Source organism: Onychostoma macrolepis, chromosome 16, assembly GCF_012432095.1.
Source record: "Onychostoma macrolepis isolate SWU-2019 chromosome 16, ASM1243209v1, whole genome shotgun sequence".
Taxonomy (NCBI): domain Eukaryota; kingdom Metazoa; phylum Chordata; class Actinopteri; order Cypriniformes; family Cyprinidae; genus Onychostoma; species Onychostoma macrolepis.
This window is the reverse complement of record NC_081170.1, coordinates 17,027,319-17,051,714: the sequence shown is the minus strand read 5'-3', so window position 1 is coordinate 17,051,714 and position 24,396 is coordinate 17,027,319. Positions and strand designations below refer to the sequence as shown.

Below are 24,396 nucleotides of genomic sequence, written 5' to 3'. Positions count from 1 at the left end.
GACAGTATATTGTCAGAGCATCACCCCAGCTTTCTGGAGGTTGTTGGTGATTTTACAGGCATGTATTTTAGGGTTCATTTTCACAGCTTTTATGATTTGTCTGTCATCAACTACTGTTGTTTTCTCAGCCAATCAGGTTGGTTGCTGGTGGTTTCCAAACTCTCGATTTCTCCATGCCCTTTATTTTTGCTATAGCTCTAATTGACTTCCTCTTTTCTTTTAGCATCCAAATTGCTTGCTTTTCTCTCAAAGTCAGCTCCCTCGTCTTCATCCTGGTTTGTGTGTGTCATCATCGAATGCAAGATTCAGAAAGCAGAAGTAATGGATATAACTGATACGACACATTCCCTGCTTTTAATATCTGAAGAATTAATGCAACAGGACACAGCTGATCACTTAGAAAGACCTGCGAGGCAACGGTTCCAATACTTATGCTCACATCAGATAGAGGGATGAAACTCTAAAAGTGCTGAACTTCTTAGCTGGTAAAACATCTATGTGTTGAATCACCCAATAATAAAATGTGACATTCGGTAGTTTTGTCTCATATTCATCTTTTAATCATATTTACAGATTTCTTGACTCCACAGCAAACAGAACTATTTTGTCATTACTGTCCCAAAACTTATGGAGGGCACTGTGTGTAGCTATATATATATATATATATATATATATATATATATATATATATATATATAATACTTTATGAAAACATGGTAACTTAAGTAAGTTGACAGTGAAAAATAAAGACTTTTTGCGCAAATCATAAAGTAGACATCAGTGCTTTGTCCTATATAATGCTCTAATATTCACGAAATATCTTGGATAAATATCAACTTACCTCTACATTTCGCCGCACCAATTTTTGAGGTGCGAATGCGATGCGATCACTGAAACGACTCATTTTTATTTCAAGGACTACAACTATTTCTGTGAACTACAACTCCCACGCAGAATCTCAGTTTGTGCGTGACGACACGAAACCTGCATCTCTGTGTTGTGATATGGCGATCTCGCTTAAAGCCCATCAGATAATGGCAAAATCAATGGTCTATCAAGAAAATGCAGAGTAGAAAAGATGCTGGGAGGATGAAAAAGAAAACCGGTGAGTTGGGGGCTTATATTAGTTAATGCATTGCTGTGGAGTCACACCTTTAAGGCTGTGTATACAACCGCGCACAGACACGCGCCATATAACAGGCAGTTTTGCACACAATGGGTCAAAATAGCAGCTCCTCTTGTTGATGAAACATGGAAGGATCTAACCAATGCACGAGCGAGAGTAAACAGCCATATTCTTGTAGTCGTGTTTATTTCGACTTCTCTTTCCTTCGCTGAACAAATGAATTTATAGACCCTGTGAAGTGGGCTGTGTCTCAAAACCTAGTGGTGATGTACATTCATCGGCAGCAGATTTATCATATCAATAACCACTTGAACAGCTTTCTTTATATTGTACCCCTCACAAAAACGACTACTACATTAATTTGTTACATGAATGTTGCATTGCATAGGTTGCATTTACTCTATTAATTTATCTAACAATTGTAATTATAAGACCATTGCAGCTTTATTGATTGAACGCTGAGAGTGCTTGTATAATCCAACAGCACTTTTCATTGTTTGTGCCACTCCATATGTATGTATTTTATGTGTTCCAGACAGGCTGTCAGTCTGTGCATTAGTGGTGGGGATTGTTCATAGACTCTTTTGTAGGTTACTTTGATAGAGGAAGGATCATTTTGAGTGAGTCATTGAATCATTCATTTAACCAATTTGTTCATAAACACTGATTTATTTAGGAAGATAACACCACAACTATTTTGATCGGAGATGCAGTCGTCCAATTTTGCTTTGGCTTTGTTCAGAACTATCTTCATTTGCAGAGAAAAACTGGCAAAGTATCTGTGGCATTATACAGTTTTTAATTAGTTACCCTGATTAATTATCAAAGAATCAACGTGTTTATTTAATAAAATAATTTAGAAGAATTTATATTAAAATGTGTTCTTATTTAAAAAACAAGCAGGTTTAAAGTGCCCATATTATGCCCATTTACAAGTTCATAATTTTATTTTTGGGGTCTGCTAGAATACATTTAGGCCTACATGATTTATAAGTGTATGTCAAAATGAGAGATAAGATGAGAGATTAATGTGTAAGGCCCACTTTATTGGAAGGCTATTCAGATATCCTTAAAAAACTTAGATATGACTGGGCTCTATAGGCTTACTTCCTCCACCATGCTAATTATTGATATTTACATGCTAACATGTCTAAAAAAAAGTTAGATTTATACAACCGTAAATTTTGGCACTTTTTTTGTTAGTTCAAAACTGTATGGTGCATTGTGACATTGGAAGTGCTGTGCATATGTTTTTAGTGTGTCCCTCTAATTTTTGTAAATTAACTTGCATACTTTCTATTTTAGGAGAACTTTAGAGACCTGAATTCAATTTAACACTGGGTTACACATCAGAAGTTGAGCATCATGGAGCTTGCTAATGACCCACTCTGTGAACCATCTGCTCCTGAAACAAATCTGCACAATGAGCACCTTTCACTTTCAGACCGCCTGTCTCCTTTGGAAGCACCATTAGATAGTATTATACATGGAATAGAGGCTACAGAGGGTACAGAAAGAAACATTGGCCTTGAGTTGAAGCTGGACCTATATGTCCCAGCACCACCAATAATAGAGCCTATAACCCCTGTAGAGGAAACAGTGGAGCATTGTGCACTTACTGTAGTAACAGAAGAGAACAGCACACAACCTGAAGCTGCTAAAGAGGGAACAGATGAAACCGATAACGTTGAAGACTTTCATTGCGAAAATCAGTCAAGTCTGGCTGAGGCGAGTTCGGATACTGTGACAGAAGTGGAATGTGAGCATGCATCCAATGAAACAAGCTCATCAGACTTAACAGCTGCAAGTTGTGTGCCTGTAGAGCCCATAAGCTCTAATGAAACACCAAAAAGTTGTGCCAATATTAAATCATCAACTGGAAGTACAGTGTATCATGCTGACAGAAAGAACATCCCTCCAAAGAAGGACAAATTTAACCCTTTGAAAATTGACATGGCCAAAGTAATACCTCTCACCTGTAAGTGATTTGACTCTTATGTGTGTTTCCCCATAGCATAGATAAAATATTGTTATGGTCCTCATATACAGTTGAGGTCAAAGGTTTACATCCCCCTTTCAGAATCTGCAAAATATTAATTATTTTACCAAAACAAGAGGGATGATACAAAATGCATGTTATTGTTTATTTAGTACTGACTTGAATAAGATATTTCACATTAAAGAAGTTTCCATATAGTCCACAAGAGAAGATAAGAGTTGAATTTATAAAAATGACCCCATTCAAAAGTTTACATCCCCTTGATTCTTAATACTGTGTTACCTGAATGATCCACAGCTGTGTTTTTTTGTTTAGTGATAGTTGTTCATGAGTCCCTTGTTTGTCCTGAACAGTTAAACTGCCTGCTGTTCTTCAGAAAAATCCTTCAGGTCCAACAAATTATTTGGTTTTCCAGCAATTTTTTTGTATTTGAACCCTTGACTGTATGAATGATCTTTTCACACTGAGGACAACTGAGGGACTCATATGCAACTATTACAGAAGGTTGAAACACTCACTGATGATCCAGAAGAAAAAACCATGCATTAAGAGCCGGGGGTGAAAACATTTTGAATTTGAAGATCAGGGCAAATTTAACTGTTTTCTTCTGGGAAACATATAACTATATTCTGTAGCCTCTGAAGGGCAGTACTAAATGAAAAAAATATATGATATTTAGGCAAAATAAGAAAAATGTACACACCTCCATTCTGTTCAAAATTTTAACTTTTAAAAGTTTTTACTTATAAATTCAACTTATTTTCTCTTGTGGACTATATGTAAACATATTTTATGTGAAATATCTTATTCAGCTCAGTACTAAATATACAACAACATGTATTTTGTATGATCCCTCTTATTTTGGTAAAATAATTAACATTTTGCAGATTCTGAAAGGGGGTGTAAACTTTTGACCTCAACTGAATTTACAAATGTTAAAGTTGGCATGACACTGAACTTGATATTATTTTCTTAATGAATATTGCTGGTGTTATTTTGAACGATTCATTCATACATTTAATTTTTTTATATTAATTTAATTAATTTTTAATGAAAATGTCATAACTTGCTCTTTCTGTGACTCACTTTTGTAATATGCATTGTTTTGTTTTTAATACCAACTTCTAGCATCCCAGCTCTCACTACAGTGCCTAGAATGTCACATCATCTTTAGTGACTCCAAAAGCAAAGAACGGCACCTTAAAATGAGCCACCCTGCAGAGTATCAGCAGTGCATTCTGGGAGATGCACTCTTTACTTGTTATGTTTGTGATCAGCATTTCACCTCCTCCACAGAACTCATGGCCCATCAACGCACACACACGGGTAACGAGCGGTTTAAGTGCCCGTTCTGTAGTGAGGCCTTCTACCAATCCTGTGAGCTAACAAGTCACAAAAAAAAAATTCACTTCAGCAAACATGGATACACTTGCTCGGAATGTGGCAAGCCTTTCAAAACTTTTACCTTGCTCAGATACCACCAACGGGTACACACAGCAGAAAAGCCTTTTGTTTGCATACACAAACAATGTGGTAAAAAGTTTTCTGCATCCAAGTCTCTTCAGCACCACTTAGAAAAACATCAGAAAGACCAGGATGACCAGACAAATGATTCAACCACCACAAAGAAAAAAAGAGATAAAGGTAAATTACCAAAACCTTAAAACACTACAAATAAAACACTAAAAAACATAAAAGGTGATCTAACATCTGCTGATATATGCAATAATGATAACAAATTGCAATACCTGCTGATAACCAAGGAACCAATAAATTGTGCATTCTTATATTATACTGTGCTTTCATCACAAAAATCGAACCTGATTATAACAATGGATCCTCTTTAACAATTCAGTGTCATCGCAGATTGTTAAATGTAAATATTGCTGTGCTGACCGTTTTATTTATTTATACTTATTATTCTGCAGGAAAAAATGAGCGGAAATTCCCATGCTCGCAGTGTGCTGCAGTCTTCAAGACTACTAAAGCACAACTTCTTCACATCAAAAATAAACACTCTCAAGAGTTGCAAAGTAGCACTGTGTTGGTGCCACAGCTAAAGCCACCTGGACCTGCTCTGACACAAACCACAAATGGACAACCACAGACTCTGATCATGGAAACTGTTGGACCAGCACCACAGCAAATGGATCAGCTGGATCCTGAGCAAATTAAAAGGCTAATTGAAAAACTTGGAAATGTACAGAAAGTGAATCAGTTGGTTATATTGCCTTTGCAGCCACAAAGCTTTGGGTCACCCCATTCACAGCCATTAATGCAACCATTACATGTGAATTTTACTGAGTCAACCGTTCAGCCAACACAGTGTGAGAAATCTGACACAGACTCATCAAAAACAGAGCAAATTAACCTTCAATTGTCAGCAGAAATTGGAGATTTGCAACAAAAGGAAACTGTTCTGTCACAAGAACAAAGAAATATTTCATCAGAAAACTCAGAGACCCAAGTAACAGCTGTTGAACTGACACAAACAGGGGTCCAAATGCAAATGGATGAAATTCAACTTGAACTTATACCAATACAGACTGAAACTTCAGTTTTGCTGGATCAAACACCTTTACAGGTTGAAGTACCACAGAATGATTTTGTTAATGAGATTGCACAAATAGCAGAGGAACTTATTCCAGTCACACAAGGCATTGCAGCTTTGGAAACTAATAATGAACCACCTTTAATTCCTCAACAGGAATCTGCAAAGTCTCACCATGTGGAGGAGGACAATGTGCTAGTTGACAACATAGCATTAGAGGAAACTGTTACCAATGTAGAGACGCCATGTCCTACACAAATTCTAGATTCAACAGAATTGTCAGTGGAATCGGAGTCACTGGTGGTAAGTGAAAAGTGTGATGTGGGCAAATTAAGTGAACTTCAGGAGATCCAAGCTCAAAAGTACCAAGCTGAGTCAGAGAAGGAACCATCCATGCCAGTGGAACCACGATCTCAGCCTGATTCTCTCAGCACTGTGCAGAATGACACTGTAATTGACCTTCAACAAAGCTCTGTGCTAACACCAGACCAAACTAGAGCCAATTTACAGGATTGCCATTTTGTTCAAAAGAAACTTCCAACAAAGAAAAAAAGATCTAAGAAACAATTGGCTGACAAAATAGAGACTAAGGAGACAAGTGATGTATGTGGTGGTAAGGTAGCAACAACCAATAAAGTTAATACTTCAAAAAATACATCAAAAGTAATTACTAAAAAAAGAGAAAAGGTGAAGAACAAAAAGCTTGTTGTCAGATTTGGACCAGCTGAAAAGAAGAAAACCTCTACACCGAAGGTAATAAAAACATCAAAAACCAAACAAAACCAGAACCAGCAAATTAGCAATCAAGACCAAGTTCCTATTTTGTCTCAGCATGACAATAAACAGGATTTTAACCAAAAATTGCAAAAAGATAAAAAAGGAAAGGGGGTTGAAAGTACTTTAGAAGCAGCAGTGAAGACAATGGGTCAAATTACTAATTCATCGGACACTGTTTTGGTGGAAACAGAAGCAACGCAACAAGTGAAGCCCCAGAAGAGAAAAATTAAGAATCAAAACAACTTAGATAAGAAGTCAAACTCTATCCAGGAGGCTCACCAGGATGAAACACTGGTACCTGTACAAAAGAAAAAGAAGCCAGGAAAAACATATAAAGATGAATACCCCAAGAAACCTAAGGTTAAGAAAACCCAAAATTATGGTTTGAAGAAGAATACCCACAAATTACCAAAGCATAAAATAACACAGGCAAAATCTAGACCTGATGAACCAGATCTGGCTCACATCGAGAAACAAGCATTGCTCTTATTAAAAGGTCACAAGCAGCCTCAGCTGAAGGTACACAAGTTGGATGCTACTGAACTCGAGAAGTCACCCCCAAGCAAGTGTGATAACAAGGTGCTGAAAAAAACAAAAACTGCACCGAGCAAATCCTTGAATGCAGCACACAAAAAGAAAACAAAATCAGGTGGAAATAATTTGTTAGAGTGTCAGGTAGAGCCCCTTTTATTTGAAATGCCCTCTGTTGAGAACAGCCCTGGTTCTGTGACAACAAAGCCCAAAATTGTACGGAAACGCAAAGCTCCTTCAAAGATAGACCAAGAAATTGCATTGAGCCCTCCATATTCTCAACTTACTCTTGGGTGCCAGGACTGTGGAAAGACATTCTCAGAAGTGTCTGCTTTACAGGAACATATGGCATCCTGGCACTCAGCTGGAAAGGCAGCCTTCCCAGATGAGGCAATTGATGTTGCTAAAAAACGAGTCATAAGACATGGTCCTAATGAAAAATGTATTCCACCTAATGTCTTTGAAATTCAGGTTGCAACAGATTGGGACATGGAGACTGAGGTGGGGGAGATTGTGGGAGAAAGACTATCATTCCCAGCATTAAGTCCGTCTCCTTCTTTGACACTTGCTTCTGGTGGTGTTGAAGGAAAGGAACGAGAAGGAGACAAAGATGTTGAAGGTATTGTTTCTGGACTTGAGCAGCCTCCTGAGCAACATGCTTTAGAAGTTTGCAAGATCCCTTCTCAAGCCTCAACCCCAGCCTTAAGCAAAAGTATCATGCCCCAGGAACTCACAGAAAATACTAGTGAGAGTGTGTCATCAGAAAAAGAACAGTGTCATGAGGTCGGGTCCATCACAGAAACTTCTTGCGCTGAACTCAAAGATGCAGCAGAGGAAGAAATTAAAGAAGAACTGCCCTTAGAGGTGAATTTAGTCATGGTTGGAGAAAAAGATGCAGACGACAACCATAACACTCAGATAGGTAACATTTCGGGTGTCTCTCAAGAGCATGATAGTGAAGTGAGCAATTCATGTTCTCAGCCTCAAGAGTCTGCAAAAGATGCCGGTGTAGCATTGACTCAAAATGTTCTTACTGAGCCAGAGATAAAGCAAGAAGAAGAGGAGGTACTTGTCCGTCGAGTTGATGATCATAAAAAAGTGATGGGAGAAAATTCTGCGACAAAAGGTAAGAAAGGAGTTGGAAGAAGCCGGGGCAAGAAACCGCTTGGAAGAAGAACTAGCACAGAAAACAGAAGTACAAAGGACATGGAAGAAAATAGGGATCCACAAGAATGCCAAGTTCTCTATCATTTGTGTGTACTTGATACTCCGGAGAGAAAGAACAAAGAAAAGGACATGAATGAAGTTAATGCCTCTGAAACTTGTCAACCGTCATCTTCTGAGGAGGCTCCTGAGGAACAGGTTGTTTTTGAGTTGGACTCTGTTACCACAAGTGTAATGGAAATTGTAAATTCTGAAGACAGTTCATTTGAAGAATCGAGAGAGTTGGTTCGAGACGGCAGCTCTCCCGGAATCATACTGGAAAAATTCTTGACAGCTCGTGAGAGAAATATGGAAAATCCAAACACCCAGAGTCGGACCAGGGTGAGTGTTTTTGCATGTTTTCCAGACTCTTTAGATGTTGTCCTTTTAACATTTGAGTATTGACTTCTAAACCCTTTTAGAGAGTATTGAGTATTTATTGTGTCATGTAATGTATACAGTATGTGTATTATATATCAGAATTACCTAATGTTCTCATTCAAGGCAAACACATCATCTAACGTGAAAATAGAAGAACGTTCTTCAAATCTGGCTCACCATAGTCTGATTTCTTCTGAGAGTGGTGCGACGCGTGGAGTACAAATGTTTTTTGTCAAAGCTGAAGACCACTTGACTACAAATGAGATGTTTCAGGCACTTCAGCCCGTCCATCATCGTGTTGCATGTCAAGGTCAGTTTTAACAAAATAAATATTAGTTTCTGTTCTACAGTTGTATCAGGAAAATAGTTGGAGCAGCTTATCTGCAAAATCTTGCAAAACCTAAAATTGTGTACAAAATCAGTCTTTTTCATAATTATTTTGCAATTTTTTCTATTCCTCTTTCAGACAAGAACAGAGATGGCACATCTTCAGACTCTCATGTAGTACCCCTACAGCCCTACAGCAAGCAATGTATATTTTATCCTGTTAAGGAGGAAGAGAGGGAGCATTTAGTGGAGCCTCCTCAAGCGGATCGGATGTGCTTGAATTCGGGGGAACTTGCAGGTGAGAGACTTAATTGCAATGTTGAATACATTTGTTTGTTTTTTTGTATGTCATCATTCACCTGTCCCACCTATAACTTCCCAACTCTAACACCTGTAGGGGCTTCATCTGGAATTGAAGAATGTGATGAAGTCAGGGTGGGTTCAGTACAAATGGACTTGCATCATCTATACACAACATCTGAAGAGGGTAAATAAAAGAATAGGAAGTTTAATGCTTTAATGTGTGGTCTGTCCTGTGAGCTTAGTTTCAGAATGTGCTTTATTGTTTTTGTAGGTGATGTTAATTCTGAAGAGCAGAGAACACAAGGCTTTTTAGAATTCCTTTCTGAGAATTCAGACACGGATGAGGCAGATAATGTCCACTCTGAACCAGAAGCCGAAACTATTGTGATGTCCTGTTACCATGGAATACAGAGTAATGGCACAGTACATCAAAATGGCAGAGAGAGATGTGATCCAAGTGGGAAAACGTGAGTATTGTCGGCATAACATAAAATACTAGGAATGCCAAATTACTGTCACTCAGCAGTCTTTAACAGCCGTTTTTTCTCTATTCTTTAGAAACGTGGCTGCCTCCCTAACAAGGCACACAGAACCAGAGAGGCAGCTCAACTGGAAGCCCATTAACTACTTTAATCAGTATTTTAGTTTGGACACGTGGAAAGAAATTGCTGTTTCCACAAGGGAAACATCAAAACTGCCAAACCTTGTTACAGAAAAAGAGGTTGCACAGTATGTGGGAATCCACATTGCAATGGGAACTCTAAAGGTTAGTACATGACAATATTTGAATAATGGGTCACTAAAAGATGGTGACAAACCATGGTCCTTAATATTTCAGTCATGGAAAAAAGATTTTAAATAGTCAGATAAAGCACAATTCTGACACATTTTATTAAATAATATAAATTTGTTTGACTTTATATTGTTTTGAATGTTTTTTATCACTATTATGTGAATTTGTCAAGTGCCCTGGAAAAAAAAAACCCTGCCCCTGCACCACTTTTATGGCATTTACAGACAGACAGTTGTTTATTTATTGCTCATTAGATTTCCAGGGTTAAACATTAGTGCAAGGTTTCTTACATTGAGAAAAATCATATGGTTTGTTTAAAAATATGTAATTATTATTGCATTGTTTAAAATATAGAATGTATTGATTTTAGTGTAATCAGTAGTATGTTTTAAGATGATATTGTCACCATCTTATTGCTGTACTTTTTCAAAAACTGCTCAGTAAACTGAGACAAATCTCTCCATATCTCTTTGTCTGTTTTTCTACTACAAAGTTTCCAAGCACAAAGCTCTACTGGGAAGACTGTACACGAGTACCTCTGATCTCCGATGCCATGTCGGCTTCAAGGTTCTGTGAGCTCACTCGTAAAGTGAAGCTGGCCAGTTCTGGTGGCGCTTCTGATCAGCATTATGAAGAAAGGAACAGAAACCAGCCTGGACAGAGTAATGAAGCTGACAGTAACAAAGAGGCACATAATTGCACAAACTTAAAGACAGATCCTTTGTGGAAGGTAATGTCATTGATTAGAAGAGTTCAAGACGGTTGTCGGGGACTGAAGCGACATGGAAACTATGGGGTAGACCAGTACCCCCTTCCTTTTCAAAGGCACCCAACCCATTCTTTACTTCACGCAGTTGTCATAAATGGTGGAGGGTTGGTTGTGGACTTCAATTTGAGTGTAGATGACTCCAATAGAGAAGATGTAGTTGAGAAAATGGTGTCTAAAGGCAAGGAGAGAAACGAAGGGATGGTGTTTCTTTGCAAACCAGAGCTTTCTACACCTTCTATGCTAGAGCATCTTTTAGAGGCTGGTGTGCAAAGCGCTGGCAAGGTCGGTGGGGCAAGAGGGCAAATAGGTGACGAGTTTGTGAGCTCAGATGGAAAACTCAAGCTTTTTAGGTGTCATCATGGCTTCATCCTTTCAGCAGTGGTAAAGGAAAAACCTCGCTCAACATCTCTTGTCAGCGGCTTCGAGAGAGCGATTAAAGCGGCGAATCTCAACCGTGACTTGAGAAGTCTTTATCGCACTCCCTGCACAAACTCAGCAGTCAGCGCTTGGCCACAGTCTGTTCTCTGGGACTTGATTGATCTAGTTTTGGTAAATGCATGGATACAGTATAAGCAAGATTACAGTCATATTACAGATCTGTTATCACTTATGGCATTTCGTTTGGAGGTGGCCAAAGCATTGATTCTGTCCAGTGGTGTTGACGCACAAGACTCGTCACCTCCCTGCCCTCCTGCTCCAAAACTACATGGTCCAGATACAAACTCAAGACCTTCTCAGATTCTTGAGACCCCTTTGCCTGATGAACATACACGATATGATGGCTTTGGGCACTGGCCGGAGCAACTGGCAGAGGGCGAGGAGGCCAGGAGGTGTCGTTTTGGAGGCTGTGAGAGAACATCACGTGTGCGTTGTCTCAAATGCTGTGTGTTCCTGTGCATTTCTCAAAACCATAACTGCTTCCTAAAGTTTCACAGTCAGGGGTCTTCATGAGGCCTACAGACTGTGCACATTTTAACTTAAACTTTTACTCATTTACTTAAATAAGATGGTTAAACATTAAGTTATTGCTCATCATGACTCAAAACAAATCCTGAGCCATCCATATCTATTCTTATCCAAGTTTTTTAGTTGTGCAAAAATGACTCCATTAAGCCCACTTGGATGTATAATTATTGTTATATTGTGATTGTTATATTTCCTTTTTATGTTACTACTGAAATTGTATTGTATTTTAAACCTAGCAAACACTAGAACATGTCCCATGCATTGTTTGCTTTCTATTTCCTAAAAGGAAAAGGTCATTTTAGAAAGTGATGTATTCATTTAATAATTCCCGACTTCCTGCTCATTGTGCATTGTAAAGGCATCTTCAATCTATTTGTATGAAATAAAAGCTTTTTCATTTTATAGTATGAGCTCAGTCTTGTGATAAACATTTCTGCATTTATATCTAACCTATACAATTATAGTATAGTTATTTTCTGTGCGTCTGCAATTATTTTATATATGGGCTACACAATTAATGTTAAATCATTTTAGAAGCCATTAACATGTTTTACATGACAAACAGGCCATCTAGATACCTGTTCTGCTTTCCTGTGCGCACAATGGAAAGTACAGCGGACGCCTTGGCACGTGATGCAGGTTTTTTCAGTCTTAACAGCGGGTCACTGACTACACGTTTGCGCCCCCTTTATTTTCATATATATTTCTGGCTTATGCCTTTTCCCTCCGGACAAAAAGGTTATTCTCTTTCAGGTAAGAATTTTGCCAAATAATTTTTTAACACTGAAATTGAATTAACTTAAAATAGAAATGTTTCCCTCTTTTTGGGCTTTGTGTGAAGAGCCTTTGGCCAGCGAACTTGGTGGTTAGTCCGCACCAAGTTTAACCTCGAACTCGGCAGCTGGCTAATGTAATAGCAGTTTGACAAAAAATAAACGCATAGCTCCGTTCAAACGATTTTATTTTTTTTTTACAGCGGTTTCGATGAATTGGTAGTGGGACTAATTTCAATACATTAAGAAATCAGCTAGTTTGCTACAGGGCTTCGGATTGCAGAAGCTTTAGGCCCCAGTAGGCCTCGTTAGCCGGTAGCATGTAGCTTAGCATAGCTTAGTTAATGCGAACAAACGGTAGGCGGCTCTAAAACGCGCGATTGGAAACGTTTCGTCTCCTAACTCTGTTTTCTAAAATGAAGCCATATTTTTATGTTATGAACAAATATTTTAGGCTGCTGCTATGGTAAGTTCTTAGTGTATGAAACAAAGGTACGTAAATATATGTTACTTGAAGCACGTCTGCTATGTTGTCTGTTTTAATGGCTCGGGTGACTTTTCTTATTCAGCAGTGTCAAAACTTCTCTCTGAAAACTCGTAGATTAAATTAAATATATGAGTGGCGCTTTTTAAATGGGTGACAGGTTTTTGTGATGCGTGCACACTCTAATACGTTTATACCGTTTATATTTGTATACATAGATTAATTGACTGTAATCTCATTTACAGCAGGCGTACATTGAATTCTTAATCCCGCATAATGGACTCAAACATACTGAATATAGAGGAGATAGTAATGGGCGGAGGAGAGGCTGCTGCCCCTGCTGAACTGCCCTCTGAGAAGACAGAGGATACCTACACCACCTCCATTCAGGAACGTGCACCACCTCCTGTCATTCAGTCATGTGAGTATAAAGGAAAATCAATGATTTAGTGCTGGAATGGATTTGGATAGACCTCCAGGTTTCTAATGGGCACCTGTTGCATAAAGCTAGTGTTATGCCAGTTTTGTATATAGTGTAATGGTGTCCTTGACTCCTTGCATAGTTTTTTTGTTGTTGTTTTTAAGCTGGGATGGAAAAAATAATAATTTTAAGTCATTTTAAGTAAGATTACTTAAAACAAAAAAAGTATAACTTTTTTTAAAGTTCTGCTATTAATTTTTTTTTTTATGTCTGCTGTTGGCCCTTTTTATATCTTGATGTTACACTGTTTTGTTATAAACTTAATTAGCATTGTCTCCCATACTGGTGTTTGATTTCGTCATCCTCTCTCTCTCTGTATTCAGACCAGCATGAAAGCCTGCAATGTTTCCAATGTTTTATTACTTTCTGCAACTCAAAAGCCAAGGAAAGGCATATGAAGAAGAGTCATCGGGAAGAGTATAAACAGCAGCTTCAACAGGTTAGCTGAAGTATTACTTTGATAGCACCATAACGCATATCTCTGATTATTTGAGATTCAGTCATTTACAGCACTCACAGTTTGATTTGATTACATGATATATTTGATTAGATATAATATTTCAAGATAATATTATTTCTAGATACTATTACTATTCTAGTTTCTCATGTTATCTCCTTAAGATTTTTGCTTCTGCTTTTTGTATTCCTCATTTAAAACATCTGAAATTAATAAATGTAATTGATCAAAACAAAATTAATATACTCATCCAAATATTCAACTTCTGTGTCAAACTCCAGAATGGTTTCTCAGTTTAGTTTACTAGTATCAGTTCTCATAATTGAGTGAGGATGTGTTGCTTTGTCTATTTTTAAAGCATTCTTCTAATGCCACTGACTTTCACAGAAGTGTGCAGATGTCTGTAGAGATGCGCAGATGTATGTTTTGTAGGTGAAAGCTACATTAACCCAAATCAAATGACTAATAAAATAGGAAAGCAGCCTGTTCACTGAATGTAAATCCCATTCTCACTGACACTTGATTACGTTTGTTTGGTGCTAATGTTCTTATTTTGTTGAGCTTTATGTTCTGCCAATATTTTTACTACAAAATCAAATTTATTTTTTTACTCGTGTACCAAATACCTGATTTTTCTGTCAAAATGACTTTCTTTTTTTTTTTTTAATGCTCTATTAATGTTTTTAAATGATAGTAAAGTCCTTATATTAGTTGCGTCAGCTATTGTAGTGTCAGCTTTATTTGACACACTTGGCAAACTGAAAGCTGTGAATTTGCCACCAGGTGGAAGAGATGCTTTTTTCAGAGGAAGGAGCTATTTGCACTGTGCTTCCCTTTTATTTTTAACATAATAGATGCAACAGTTAATTGTTAGAACTGGTATAGCATGAATTATGCCAGCATATAGCTATTATAACTAATGCAATACACCAATAAATATATATAATATATATCACACATGCACACACGTTCTTGCATATGTGGTTTACGGGGACTCTCCATAGTTGTAATGGTTTTTATAAAGTACGAACTCTATTTTCTATCCCCTTACCCACCCATATTTTTTGATTGAATATATTTATTTAATAACACAAATTAGCTTGTAAAATACAGAGCAGGGACTTTTGCAAGAAACGAGTGATAAATTCAAACATGAAATCATTTTGGTTTAATTTGTTGATTAGTTTGGTTTGCTTCGATGTATATTCACAAGCCTATTGTCTTTGCATCAACAGTGCGATACTCTGTTCACATGCTACGTGTGCGATCGAACCTTCCCCTCCTCTGAGGAACTGACACAACATCAGTCGACCCACAACAAGGAGGACAAGCCCTTCAAATGTGCACATTGCCAAGAATGCTTCCGCACATTCTCAGAGGTGAGAGGAGTTTTAAATGGATTTACACAGAAAACACTTGATTACCAAAAATAGGCAATATAGCTGCTAAAAATGTTATGCCATTGGCATTGTAATTGTAGTGTTTGAGAGAGTGGCCATGTACTGTTGATTTGCACGTGCCATGATCGTAAATGTAAGCCTATGATTAATATTTCAACATGCACCACTTTCTTTCCACAAGTTAACAACACATCGGCGGCAAGTATGTCCAGAACGTCAGTTCGTGTGCAAAGAATGCAACGAGATGTTTCGAAGCTCTGGACTTTTGCGTAACCATCGTTTGACCCAGCACCCCGTGCCCATGGACGGAGAGGAGGCAGAGGATTCCACTAAGACCTACCGATGTGGTAAATGTGGTAGGGGATTTGAAGAAGAGGCAGAGCTCCTGCAGCATCAGGAGAACCACGCAGGTGACCGGCACTGCAACGGTAGTGCTGCCGTCAAACGTCGAGGGAGACCACCTAAAACTGAGGCTGTAGCAGCTGGTGAAAAGAAAGCGAAGCAAAAGAAGAAGGAGGAAGATGCAGAGGGGCCTGAGGAAACCAACCATTCAGAAGACACTTCTGCAAAACCAGCCACAGCTGATGTGAAGACAGCAGGACGACGAGGACGCCCAGCCAAATCTACCCAGGAGCCCAAGGCAGAAGATGATAAAGCAGAAAATGATGACAAGAAACCAGTTCCTCAGCCTGCTCTGCAGATCCCTTGCACTGAATGTGACCTCACTTTCCCTAGCCTGACGCAGCTTCGAGCACATAAGAAAGAGAAGCACACGCAGCGCAAGCCTCATGCTTGTGGAGAATGTGAGGAGAGTTTTAACCGACCTGAGCAGCTGGAGGCCCACATGGCAAGGGCGCATAGTGCCGGCCGGCACACTTGCCCCACATGCGGGAAGAGCTTTGGCAGGGAAAGTAACCTGAAGGCTCATCAACAGAGCCATGGAAAAGAAGAGAAGCCAGTCGGAAAGAGATAATTCAGTTTGGGAGAATTTTGAGGGTGTATGTTAACAGAAGACGAATTCAATTTTTAAAAGTTTTGTGTATAGAAATGTAGGTGGGGACAGGGTTCACTTTAGATTTTAAGTTGTAACATAGCAGGGGATCCTTCAGCTGTGTGACCCTCGAGACCAACACTATGTCAACATGTTATTTGAAAACTGGAAACCCAAAGGGTAGTGAGTTCACAGTTAACCAATGGTAACCATGTTTGGGTGCCTAATTGTATCTTGACATCTGTACATAGCTTTGGCATGGAAAGTAACAGGATTCATACCATGACTGAATTCTCATTTGTAGGGTAACCATGTTGTAACTAATACCATCAAGAGAAACCCACAGAAAAGCCTTATTATATTGTCTAAGGCTTCACATTGTTGTTTTCTTTCTTTTTTGGAAAATTTTAAAGTCTTTTCTATGAATCTAATGTGTTATTGTTTTTACATTTATTTTTAAAAGTGTGTACAATGGTGAGTGGAAAGATTTACTAAATGATTGTTTTCTGCCGAGATCGGACTAAATTTGATTTCAAATGTTTGCATTTTTTACCAGTATGACTTGAACTTAAATGTTACCCGCAACTAAGACAGTTCTCTGATTGAAGTAAATGTCTGAATAATTCATTGAAAATGTTTTAAATGTTTTCCAATTTATTTATTTTTATGTGTTGATATTCTAATTTATGGTGTATCCATACAGAATTTCCATGATGATGAATTAATGAGATTTGGAGAGGAGATACTTTACTGAGTTTAAAAATCCTTTAAATTAAGACTATAGTCAAGTGTGACTCCTCTTAACTATGGCTATCACAGATTAAAGTTTATTCCTTTTTGCCATACATTATTTTGGGGTTATGATAACCTTTCATTCCTGCCTAACTGTGAAACATTTAATGAAAAATCCTTTAAAATTATATTTACATAATCATTTTGCACGCTAATGTGTTTGCTCTTAAAAATCAGCTTGAACATCCGTTTCACAAGTTGAACAATATACCTCTATTAATGTTAAATGTTCATGAAGATTGGGGGAAAGTGGATATTGCAATGATTAGACTCAACTTTTCCCTTTCATTACCTTTTCAGTTATCCTTTGGGTAGCAAGCTCAGCATACTTCGAGCAGAGTTAGAGTAGTTAAGGAAAGCATGTTTGATTAACTAGAACAGGGGTGTCAAACTCAGTTCCTGGAGGGAACCCTAATTAAACACACCTGATCCAGCTAATCAAGTCATTTAGGCTAATTTGATAACTGCATGGTTTGTGTGTTAGAGCTAAACTCTGCAGGGCCCTCCAGGAACTGAGTTTGACACCCCTGAACTAGAACATGATTTCAGGACAGTGCGTTCAGCGAACGGGAAATTTCCATGACACCGGAAATGCTGGCATCATCTTCCTGTGAGCAAAACAATTGCAATGGCATAGTAAGAAGAAGAAAAAATACATAAAAGTTGTTGTGTGGATTTGTGCACCACCATTGAGGCCAAAAAAAAAAAAACCGGATGAATTTTTCTCGCATTCTAGTTGAATAAACAGAACCTGAAAGAAGACCAACTAACGTTACACTAATATAAAGTAATAAACAGCTCAATCAGGTTGATTTCCATACATTTATTACGAAGAACAGTGCGAGTAAATGTATGTTACAATGTGTTTTGTTTGCTGGTGTTAAATTATAAATGTTATTTATATTTTAACACTTTTTTAAAAAAATATATTTTTTACCTTAAATGGACAGTTTAGTCTCGTTAAACTAAACCACACCCCCTCATTCCACGTATCGCTGAAACCGTTGCACTTTATGTTTAGCATAAGTGCAGATATTTAATATGGATTTTTCCGCTTTAACAGTCTGAAAAGTAATACAATTAATTTCAAACTAACAATTTAGACAAACATGTCTTCCGCTGTGACTGGCTTTCTCGAATTACCGCACTAACGGTCCCCTCCTGCAGATGGCACCCTCCATATTCTAGTCGGGCGTTTTATACCGGAAGTATCGGATGGACAGTGGCTCACCTTATTCTTCTGCATGCTCATGCGACTTGATTTCAGCTTTATTATAGTCAGTCGTGACAAAACAGTTTTCACCCTGGCGGCAGTTACCATCACGCAGTATACAGCTGTGGTTTATTATCATAATAGACTGTCGTTGAGCAGTTAATAAACCCGACATGATCGGCGATTGATTGTTTCATTGCTGGACAGAAGGTGCTTTCAAATGCTCGTCGAAGACTTCTAGGTAATACGAGTGAAGTAAGCTTACTTCTGTATTCACCGTGGTGATTGAATTAACAGATCGAAAATGTTCAAAATGTTACTTTTTTCCATGTCTTTAACCCATGCAGTTAATCTCAGATGTATGTTTGCTTAATTTCTCTGTGAACATCAAAGACCTCTTTTGCTATAAAGCTAGTTACATTAGTAATCTCAAATATGTAAACTGTACAATTTTATATATGTAAATTATTTAAATAAAATGATTTTAAATAAATTAAATAGGAACACACACATGATATGTTGAAATATGTGGTACATGTGGCTCTTTATTAATGAAGAAAAAATTACTAACCAGACTTCCTTAATGTCTTAACAGCAAAAATTGAACAAACTTCCGCAGATAATTTTTCCTATTTCCCTTCAAGGCACCATGTCAGAGTTTACCCTTGATATCCAGCTGACAGAGTTGGGTTTTTCAAACTGGAATTTTCCTCTCTGTGAGCCACAAAGTGTTAAAGAGAACTTTTTGCCAACCCAGAATGGCACTGAAAAGCCAGCACCAGAGACTGAAACGCCCACAGACTGTCATGAAGATGCCTGCATTGCTGCAAGCTCATTGGTTGACAAAAGCTTTCTACAGGATCATCAGTATTACACTCCCTTTAAAGATAACTCTTCAAGTAACGGAGAAACGGCTCAAAGCATTTCCAAAATCAATTCCACAGACAAGAATGATAAAGTCATTTGCAATTCGTGGAGAAGAAGAAGAAGAAGAGAAGGGACAGAACAGAGAGATGATGATGATGATGATGATGATGATGATGATGAGCAAAATGGAAAAGAGGGAATGAAAAATAATGGCAAGGAACAGAAATGTTCAGAATCAGAAGTGAGCCAGGAAGCCTCTGGTCTCACATTAGATGATGCTGTGTCTGGTGAAGAAAGGACGGATGAGGATGCAGAATTTGTTTTGACTGATGATGATGATGATGATGATGCTAATGAGGAAGAAGAGGAAGATGATGTTGTGGAGGACAAGGAGGAAGAAGAAGAGGAGGAAGATGTTTCATGGTCAGGTACTGTACCATTTTCTTACCATTTAGTTTATACATTATTTTGTTATTTGCCTTATTTAAGAATAAGAGTTTTGTTCTGCTGAACAAGTTTTTTTTTATTGATGCTTTTTATTGTTAACAATATTTACTTATTGTGTATGCTCATTTTTCTTTAAATACCTTTGGCATTGTGTAATGATAATATAAATTAATCTTTAAATGCAATTCAATTTTTTTTGCTTTTGTTCTAAACAATAATAATAATAATAATAAAATGGAATATTTAGTAAATCTAAAAATAAATAGTTTTTTTCATACTGTATGTAATGGATAATAAAGCATTTAAAATTCATTTGTTTTTATTTTAGTTTTTCATTTGTTTAAAAAAAGTTTATCTGCAGAAATTATACGTGCTAGAAAAATATTTTTGTTTGTCATTAATTACTTTTTTTTTTACAATCACCTAGTTCTTGTTTTAAATTATTCAGAAAAGATGCAACTCCTTGATAGCTATACTGTAACTTCATAAACATACATTTTTGCTGGAAAGTGATGGTATATAATGCAAAACATTTCTGATTGGTTGGTAATTTCCAGCCCATTCTAACTGATGATTCCAACAGCCTGGCAAGACAAACAATTTCCTGTTACAGCAGCTACTTATACACGGTTTTCTTCAATTTCAGAGACAAATGGATCTGGAGAGAATGAAGAGAATCGCTGCCATGTATGTGATCTTACCTTCTCCTCTCTCTTCTTACTCCGAGAACATTTAAACATGCATACGGGTGTTCGTCCCTACCGCTGCGATGAATGCGGCAAGCAGTTCTGCCAGTTAGTCAATTATCGCACACACCTTCGCTCCCACTCCCAGAAGGCCTCCATCCACTGTCGTGTTTGCTCAACCATCTTTGAGACCGAGGAACAGCTCCAGCAGCACTTGGACACCAACCATTTTGAGAAAGAGTTCTATCAGTGTGATTTTTGCAAGCAGATTTTCACTGACCTAGATGTGTGCAAGGGTCACGTCGAAGCGCACAAGCAACAGGCGAAGCGACACTTGTGCCTCAAGTGTGGTGCCAGCTTTCGCCTTCGCAACTCACTGCTCCGTCACCTGGAATGGCACAGCAGAGGCATCTTCTCCTGCTCGGACTGTGAGCGGACCTTCTCCAGCAAGGCTTCTTTGTTACGCCACAGTTTCTCTCATTTGGGTGTCTTACCGTATACGTGTCTAAAGTGCAAACGCCATTTCCGTTTGCCCTCTCTCTACCACAACCACGAGTGTAAGCCAGAGAACATCCAGTGCATGGCATGTTTGGTTTTCTTTCAGAGTCAAGAGGACTTTGATAAGCATAAGAAGGACACGGGATGCTGGGGTCATCAAGGAGCTTTGCCAACCAAGACAGATGAGATCCGCTGCATGGAATGTGGACAAGTCTTTGCGAGCACTGAGGAATTAAAGAAGCATGGAAGCACTCACCAGAGGGTCCTAAAATGTGCTGAATGTGGGATGGGTTTCCGCTCGTCACTCATGCTTATGTCACACATGGGAGGGCATGCGGGGCAGAGGCCGTGTTTCTGCCAGGACTGTGGCCTGGGCTTCCCACATCAACAGGGTTATGACAGCCACCTGAAGACATGTGGAGTGGTGACACCACCAGTGGTAAGCACTTTCTTCTCTCTCGCTCTCACTCTCACACTCTCTCTCATTCTAAGAATACCAAATGTCCTGTACTCTAAAGCAGGGGGTTTAAAGGGGCTAGGGGGAATTTTACCGAAAAAAAAATTGGAAAACCTATTAATAAATAAAAATAGAGAAATTTCTATAAAACTTATTATTATTATTATTATTATTATTATTTATTTATTGCTGATTGAAATCTAAAATAAAATATAAATATTAGAAACTTTGTTGAAAAATTTGAAATGTTGCATTGGCAACTAACTGAAACTTTTACTAAACCTGAAAAACTTACTAAACTGAACTAATACTAAAATATAAAAGTTATAAATAAAAAACGCACAAAACCTAATAAATGTGGCACATAACATAACAAAATTACTAAAACAAACTGAAGTTAAAATATAAAAATAAAAGCATAATTCACCTCAAAATGGAATAATTCACCTCAAAATTAAAATCATCGTCATTTACTCATCCTCAAGTTGTTCAAAACCTGAATTAATTAATTTTTTTCTGCTGAACACAAAAAGAGAGATTTTAAAATTGCTGGTAACCAAACAGTTGCTGGTCCCCACTGACTTTGTATATACTATGTAAGTTGTTGGGGACCAGAAACAGATTTGGAAAAACTTGTGTAAATGATGAGAAAATGTTCATTTTGGGGTGAACTATCCTGTCTATTTAAAATTAAAAGAAATGACAGCGTTTGGTTAAGGTTGGTTGAAAGCCATGAGATTGTTAACAATTACACAGACATTAACAATTATTATTTTCATTATTTTTTTTATAAAGGAAATCAAAAATTTCCTTGCCACATACTTTCAAGCCCTATTCTCTGGAGAGAAAAAAAAATGCATTGGAATGATTTTGCTGTGAAACATGCCATATAAATTGAATTGAGAAAATCTGTTGTTTTATACATTTAACAGTAGGTTAATAGTCAATATTTTCAAGAAAGTGTTTTTATTTGGCTTTAGTACAATGATATTAAAAAATTGTATTCTGCTTTTTTAAAAAAAACAACCCCTGCTTATATAAGTTATATAAATCTGTTGAAAAGCAAGTCCTTTTTAATGTAAACATATAATTCTGTTTACAGGCTGCTGTGAAGAAACCCAAATCAAAAGCAACTCCCTCTCCACAAATAATGAAACCAATTACTCCTAACATAATCATCCAAACTGTTGCACAGGCCTCAGTACCTGCCACATTCCCCAGTAGCTTGAAGGAAGTCCACATGGTTCCATTCGGTGACAAGAATAAGCCTGTTGATGGTAGGTGGAAGTTTACTTTAAATAAAGAGCCTCCTCCAGGTATGCCTTTGGTCATGCTTCTGCCAGTTCCCACTACACAGTATTCAACTACCTCAGTTCCTACCAAGAGCTCCCAAAACTTTTTACCATCCTCTCTGGTCTTAGAAGCACCCTCATCTGCTCCACGTGTCGTTTCCATGCCGGTGGTCATGTCTGGCACTGTCATTAGTAAAGAGGTAGGGAAAGACACTGTAGAGCCCAGCAGAACCAACATTCCTTCAAACACACTCATTCCTGTGCAAAGTCATGACAGTATCTCTCAGAAGAGGTGGACCGTTTTAGAAGATCAGGGTTCTGTTCAAGTGTTTGCTACAGAAGATGTAAAGGCAGGGGAACAGGCTGCAGGTGTGGCAGTAGCAAATCAGGGAACGCATGTTACTGCTCAAGTAGACGTGGAGAATAAGCAGGAAACTCAATCAAATTTGAAGCCTAATGCACTGGGTGCTGAAAAAACAGTTCCAGGAAGTTTATCAGAAAATGCATCTCTCAGTCCCACTTGCTCCATGACACCATTATGTCTAATAAAGGTACAGGAGGAGAAGAATGGTGGTGACAACATCAAGAAAATCTCTTCAAATTTGAAAGACCTCGGCTCTTCGCCTGTAATGGCAGGAGTAGAAGTTTTAAAGAGAAAAGCGGAAACGCAAACGCTGGATTCTTCACAAACAGGCTCTCATGATCTAGTCTCTTGTTCTTCAGAAATGACTTGCCACAAAAAGGCCAGTAAAGATGACAGATTATTCAAAGAAGTGGTGTCACCTGACAGGATGTGTGCAGAGTCTCAAATGGAATTTACCGTGATGGGGGACAAATTAGAAAATTGTCCACAGGGGCAAAACGAATCTGGTTTCGATGTAGAGGTTGAAATTAATGAAGATGTGGAATCGAGCAGCATGGAAGTGGAGATTGGGGATGAAGACAGCGGAGTAGATATGTTGGAAGGTGAGCTTCATGAATGTGTGACTTGTGGTCAAGTCCTTCCTGAAAAGGATATGATCCAGCACTACATGAAGCATGCGGCCGACACCGACAGTCCTGAGCTCTCTCCTGTTAACTGTGCCTCTCACACTACAGAACGATCCCCTCCATGTAGTCCATCAAGAAAAAGACTACGATCTGGCACAGTGTTGTGACCTTTAGTTCACCTTTAGTTTTACTTTTTTTTTTTTTTTTTAATGACTATTATTTTAAATTGATTTGCAGTTATTGATATTGCACAGACTTTACTTCCATTCCGTTTACTTGGAAAACCGGGGTCACGGTCATTTTTACCAAATTGAAATTTGGGAAAGATTGGTGATTGGTAAACCAAGTGTGTTTTGAATGTTCCACTTTTGACATTTCTTTCACAGTATCATTTTGTTTACATTGTTTTCTAGATACAATAAATGTAGATTGAAAATTTGGAAAAATCCTTTCTTTTGTTTTATATATATATATTCAGATTTAGCCTTTAGTTTAAGACAATTGTGACTGTGTACTAATTTTTTTCTGGGTTTTTTTTCAAAATAAGCACACATTTTAAGCCACATCAGTGGCACCACTACAGCAATTTTCAATAAAAATACCACTAATTGCAGTTTCAATAAAATATAAGATACTGGGAATATTAGTAAAAATAATATATGAGAAGAAATTGACTTTAAAAAAAGTTGTATGTAAGGAACCATGTCTGTTTGCTGAATGTATAAGCATTTGCTCATAAAGTTTCACTGGTTTGTTTTCTCTCTCTTTTTTTTTTTTTTTTTGGTCAGGAGGTGTTAAAAAGAACAGAAACAATTTGTTGAGAGAAGATGTGAGCTAACTAC

The 24,396-nt window shown here is 37.9% G+C and overlaps 3 protein-coding genes across 8 annotated transcripts; all 3 read left to right on the top strand.

The window, feature by feature from the left end:
* The first annotated feature begins 949 nt into the window (after positions 1-949).
* LOC131521747 (uncharacterized) lies at positions 950-12,128 on the top strand. The gene is made up of 10 exons (XM_058746767.1): positions 950-1,105; positions 2,432-3,104; positions 4,254-4,769; positions 5,054-8,529; positions 8,692-8,878; positions 9,035-9,193; positions 9,293-9,382; positions 9,470-9,665; positions 9,757-9,964; positions 10,485-12,128. Exons 2-10 carry the CDS (start codon positions 2,492-2,494, stop codon positions 11,709-11,711), a joined length of 6,672 nt encoding a protein of 2,223 aa, XP_058602750.1. The 5' UTR covers positions 950-1,105; positions 2,432-2,491; the 3' UTR covers positions 11,712-12,128.
* A 191-nt stretch (positions 12,129-12,319) lies between these two features.
* Positions 12,320-16,943, top strand: LOC131521748 (zinc finger protein 85-like). 3 transcript variants are annotated; one of them, XM_058746768.1, is made up of 5 exons: positions 12,320-12,479; positions 13,229-13,404; positions 13,788-13,903; positions 15,157-15,300; positions 15,503-16,943. In XM_058746768.1, the coding sequence occupies exons 2-5, from the start codon at positions 13,260-13,262 to the stop codon at positions 16,292-16,294; spliced, it is 1,197 nt and encodes a 398-aa protein (XP_058602751.1). In that variant the 5' UTR covers positions 12,320-12,479; positions 13,229-13,259; the 3' UTR covers positions 16,295-16,943. The 3 variants fall into 3 exon arrangements, with proteins under 3 accessions (XP_058602751.1, XP_058602753.1, XP_058602752.1); XM_058746770.1 differs by having other exon boundaries at positions 12,323-12,479; positions 13,232-13,404; XM_058746769.1 differs by lacking the exon at positions 12,320-12,479 and adding an exon at positions 12,583-12,965.
* A 644-nt stretch (positions 16,944-17,587) lies between these two features.
* Positions 17,588-24,379, top strand: wu:fe05a04 (uncharacterized). Of its 4 annotated transcripts, none has more exons than XM_058747226.1 (4): positions 17,588-17,714; positions 18,962-19,612; positions 20,278-21,254; positions 22,375-24,379. In XM_058747226.1, exons 1-4 carry the CDS (start codon positions 17,684-17,686, stop codon positions 23,719-23,721), a joined length of 3,006 nt encoding a protein of 1,001 aa, XP_058603209.1. In that variant the 5' UTR covers positions 17,588-17,683; the 3' UTR covers positions 23,722-24,379. The 4 variants fall into 4 exon arrangements, with proteins under 4 accessions (XP_058603209.1, XP_058603212.1, XP_058603210.1 ...); XM_058747229.1 differs by having other exon boundaries at positions 17,619-17,740; XM_058747227.1 differs by lacking the exon at positions 17,588-17,714 and adding an exon at positions 17,922-18,558.
* Positions 24,380-24,396: the final 17 nt, after the last annotated feature.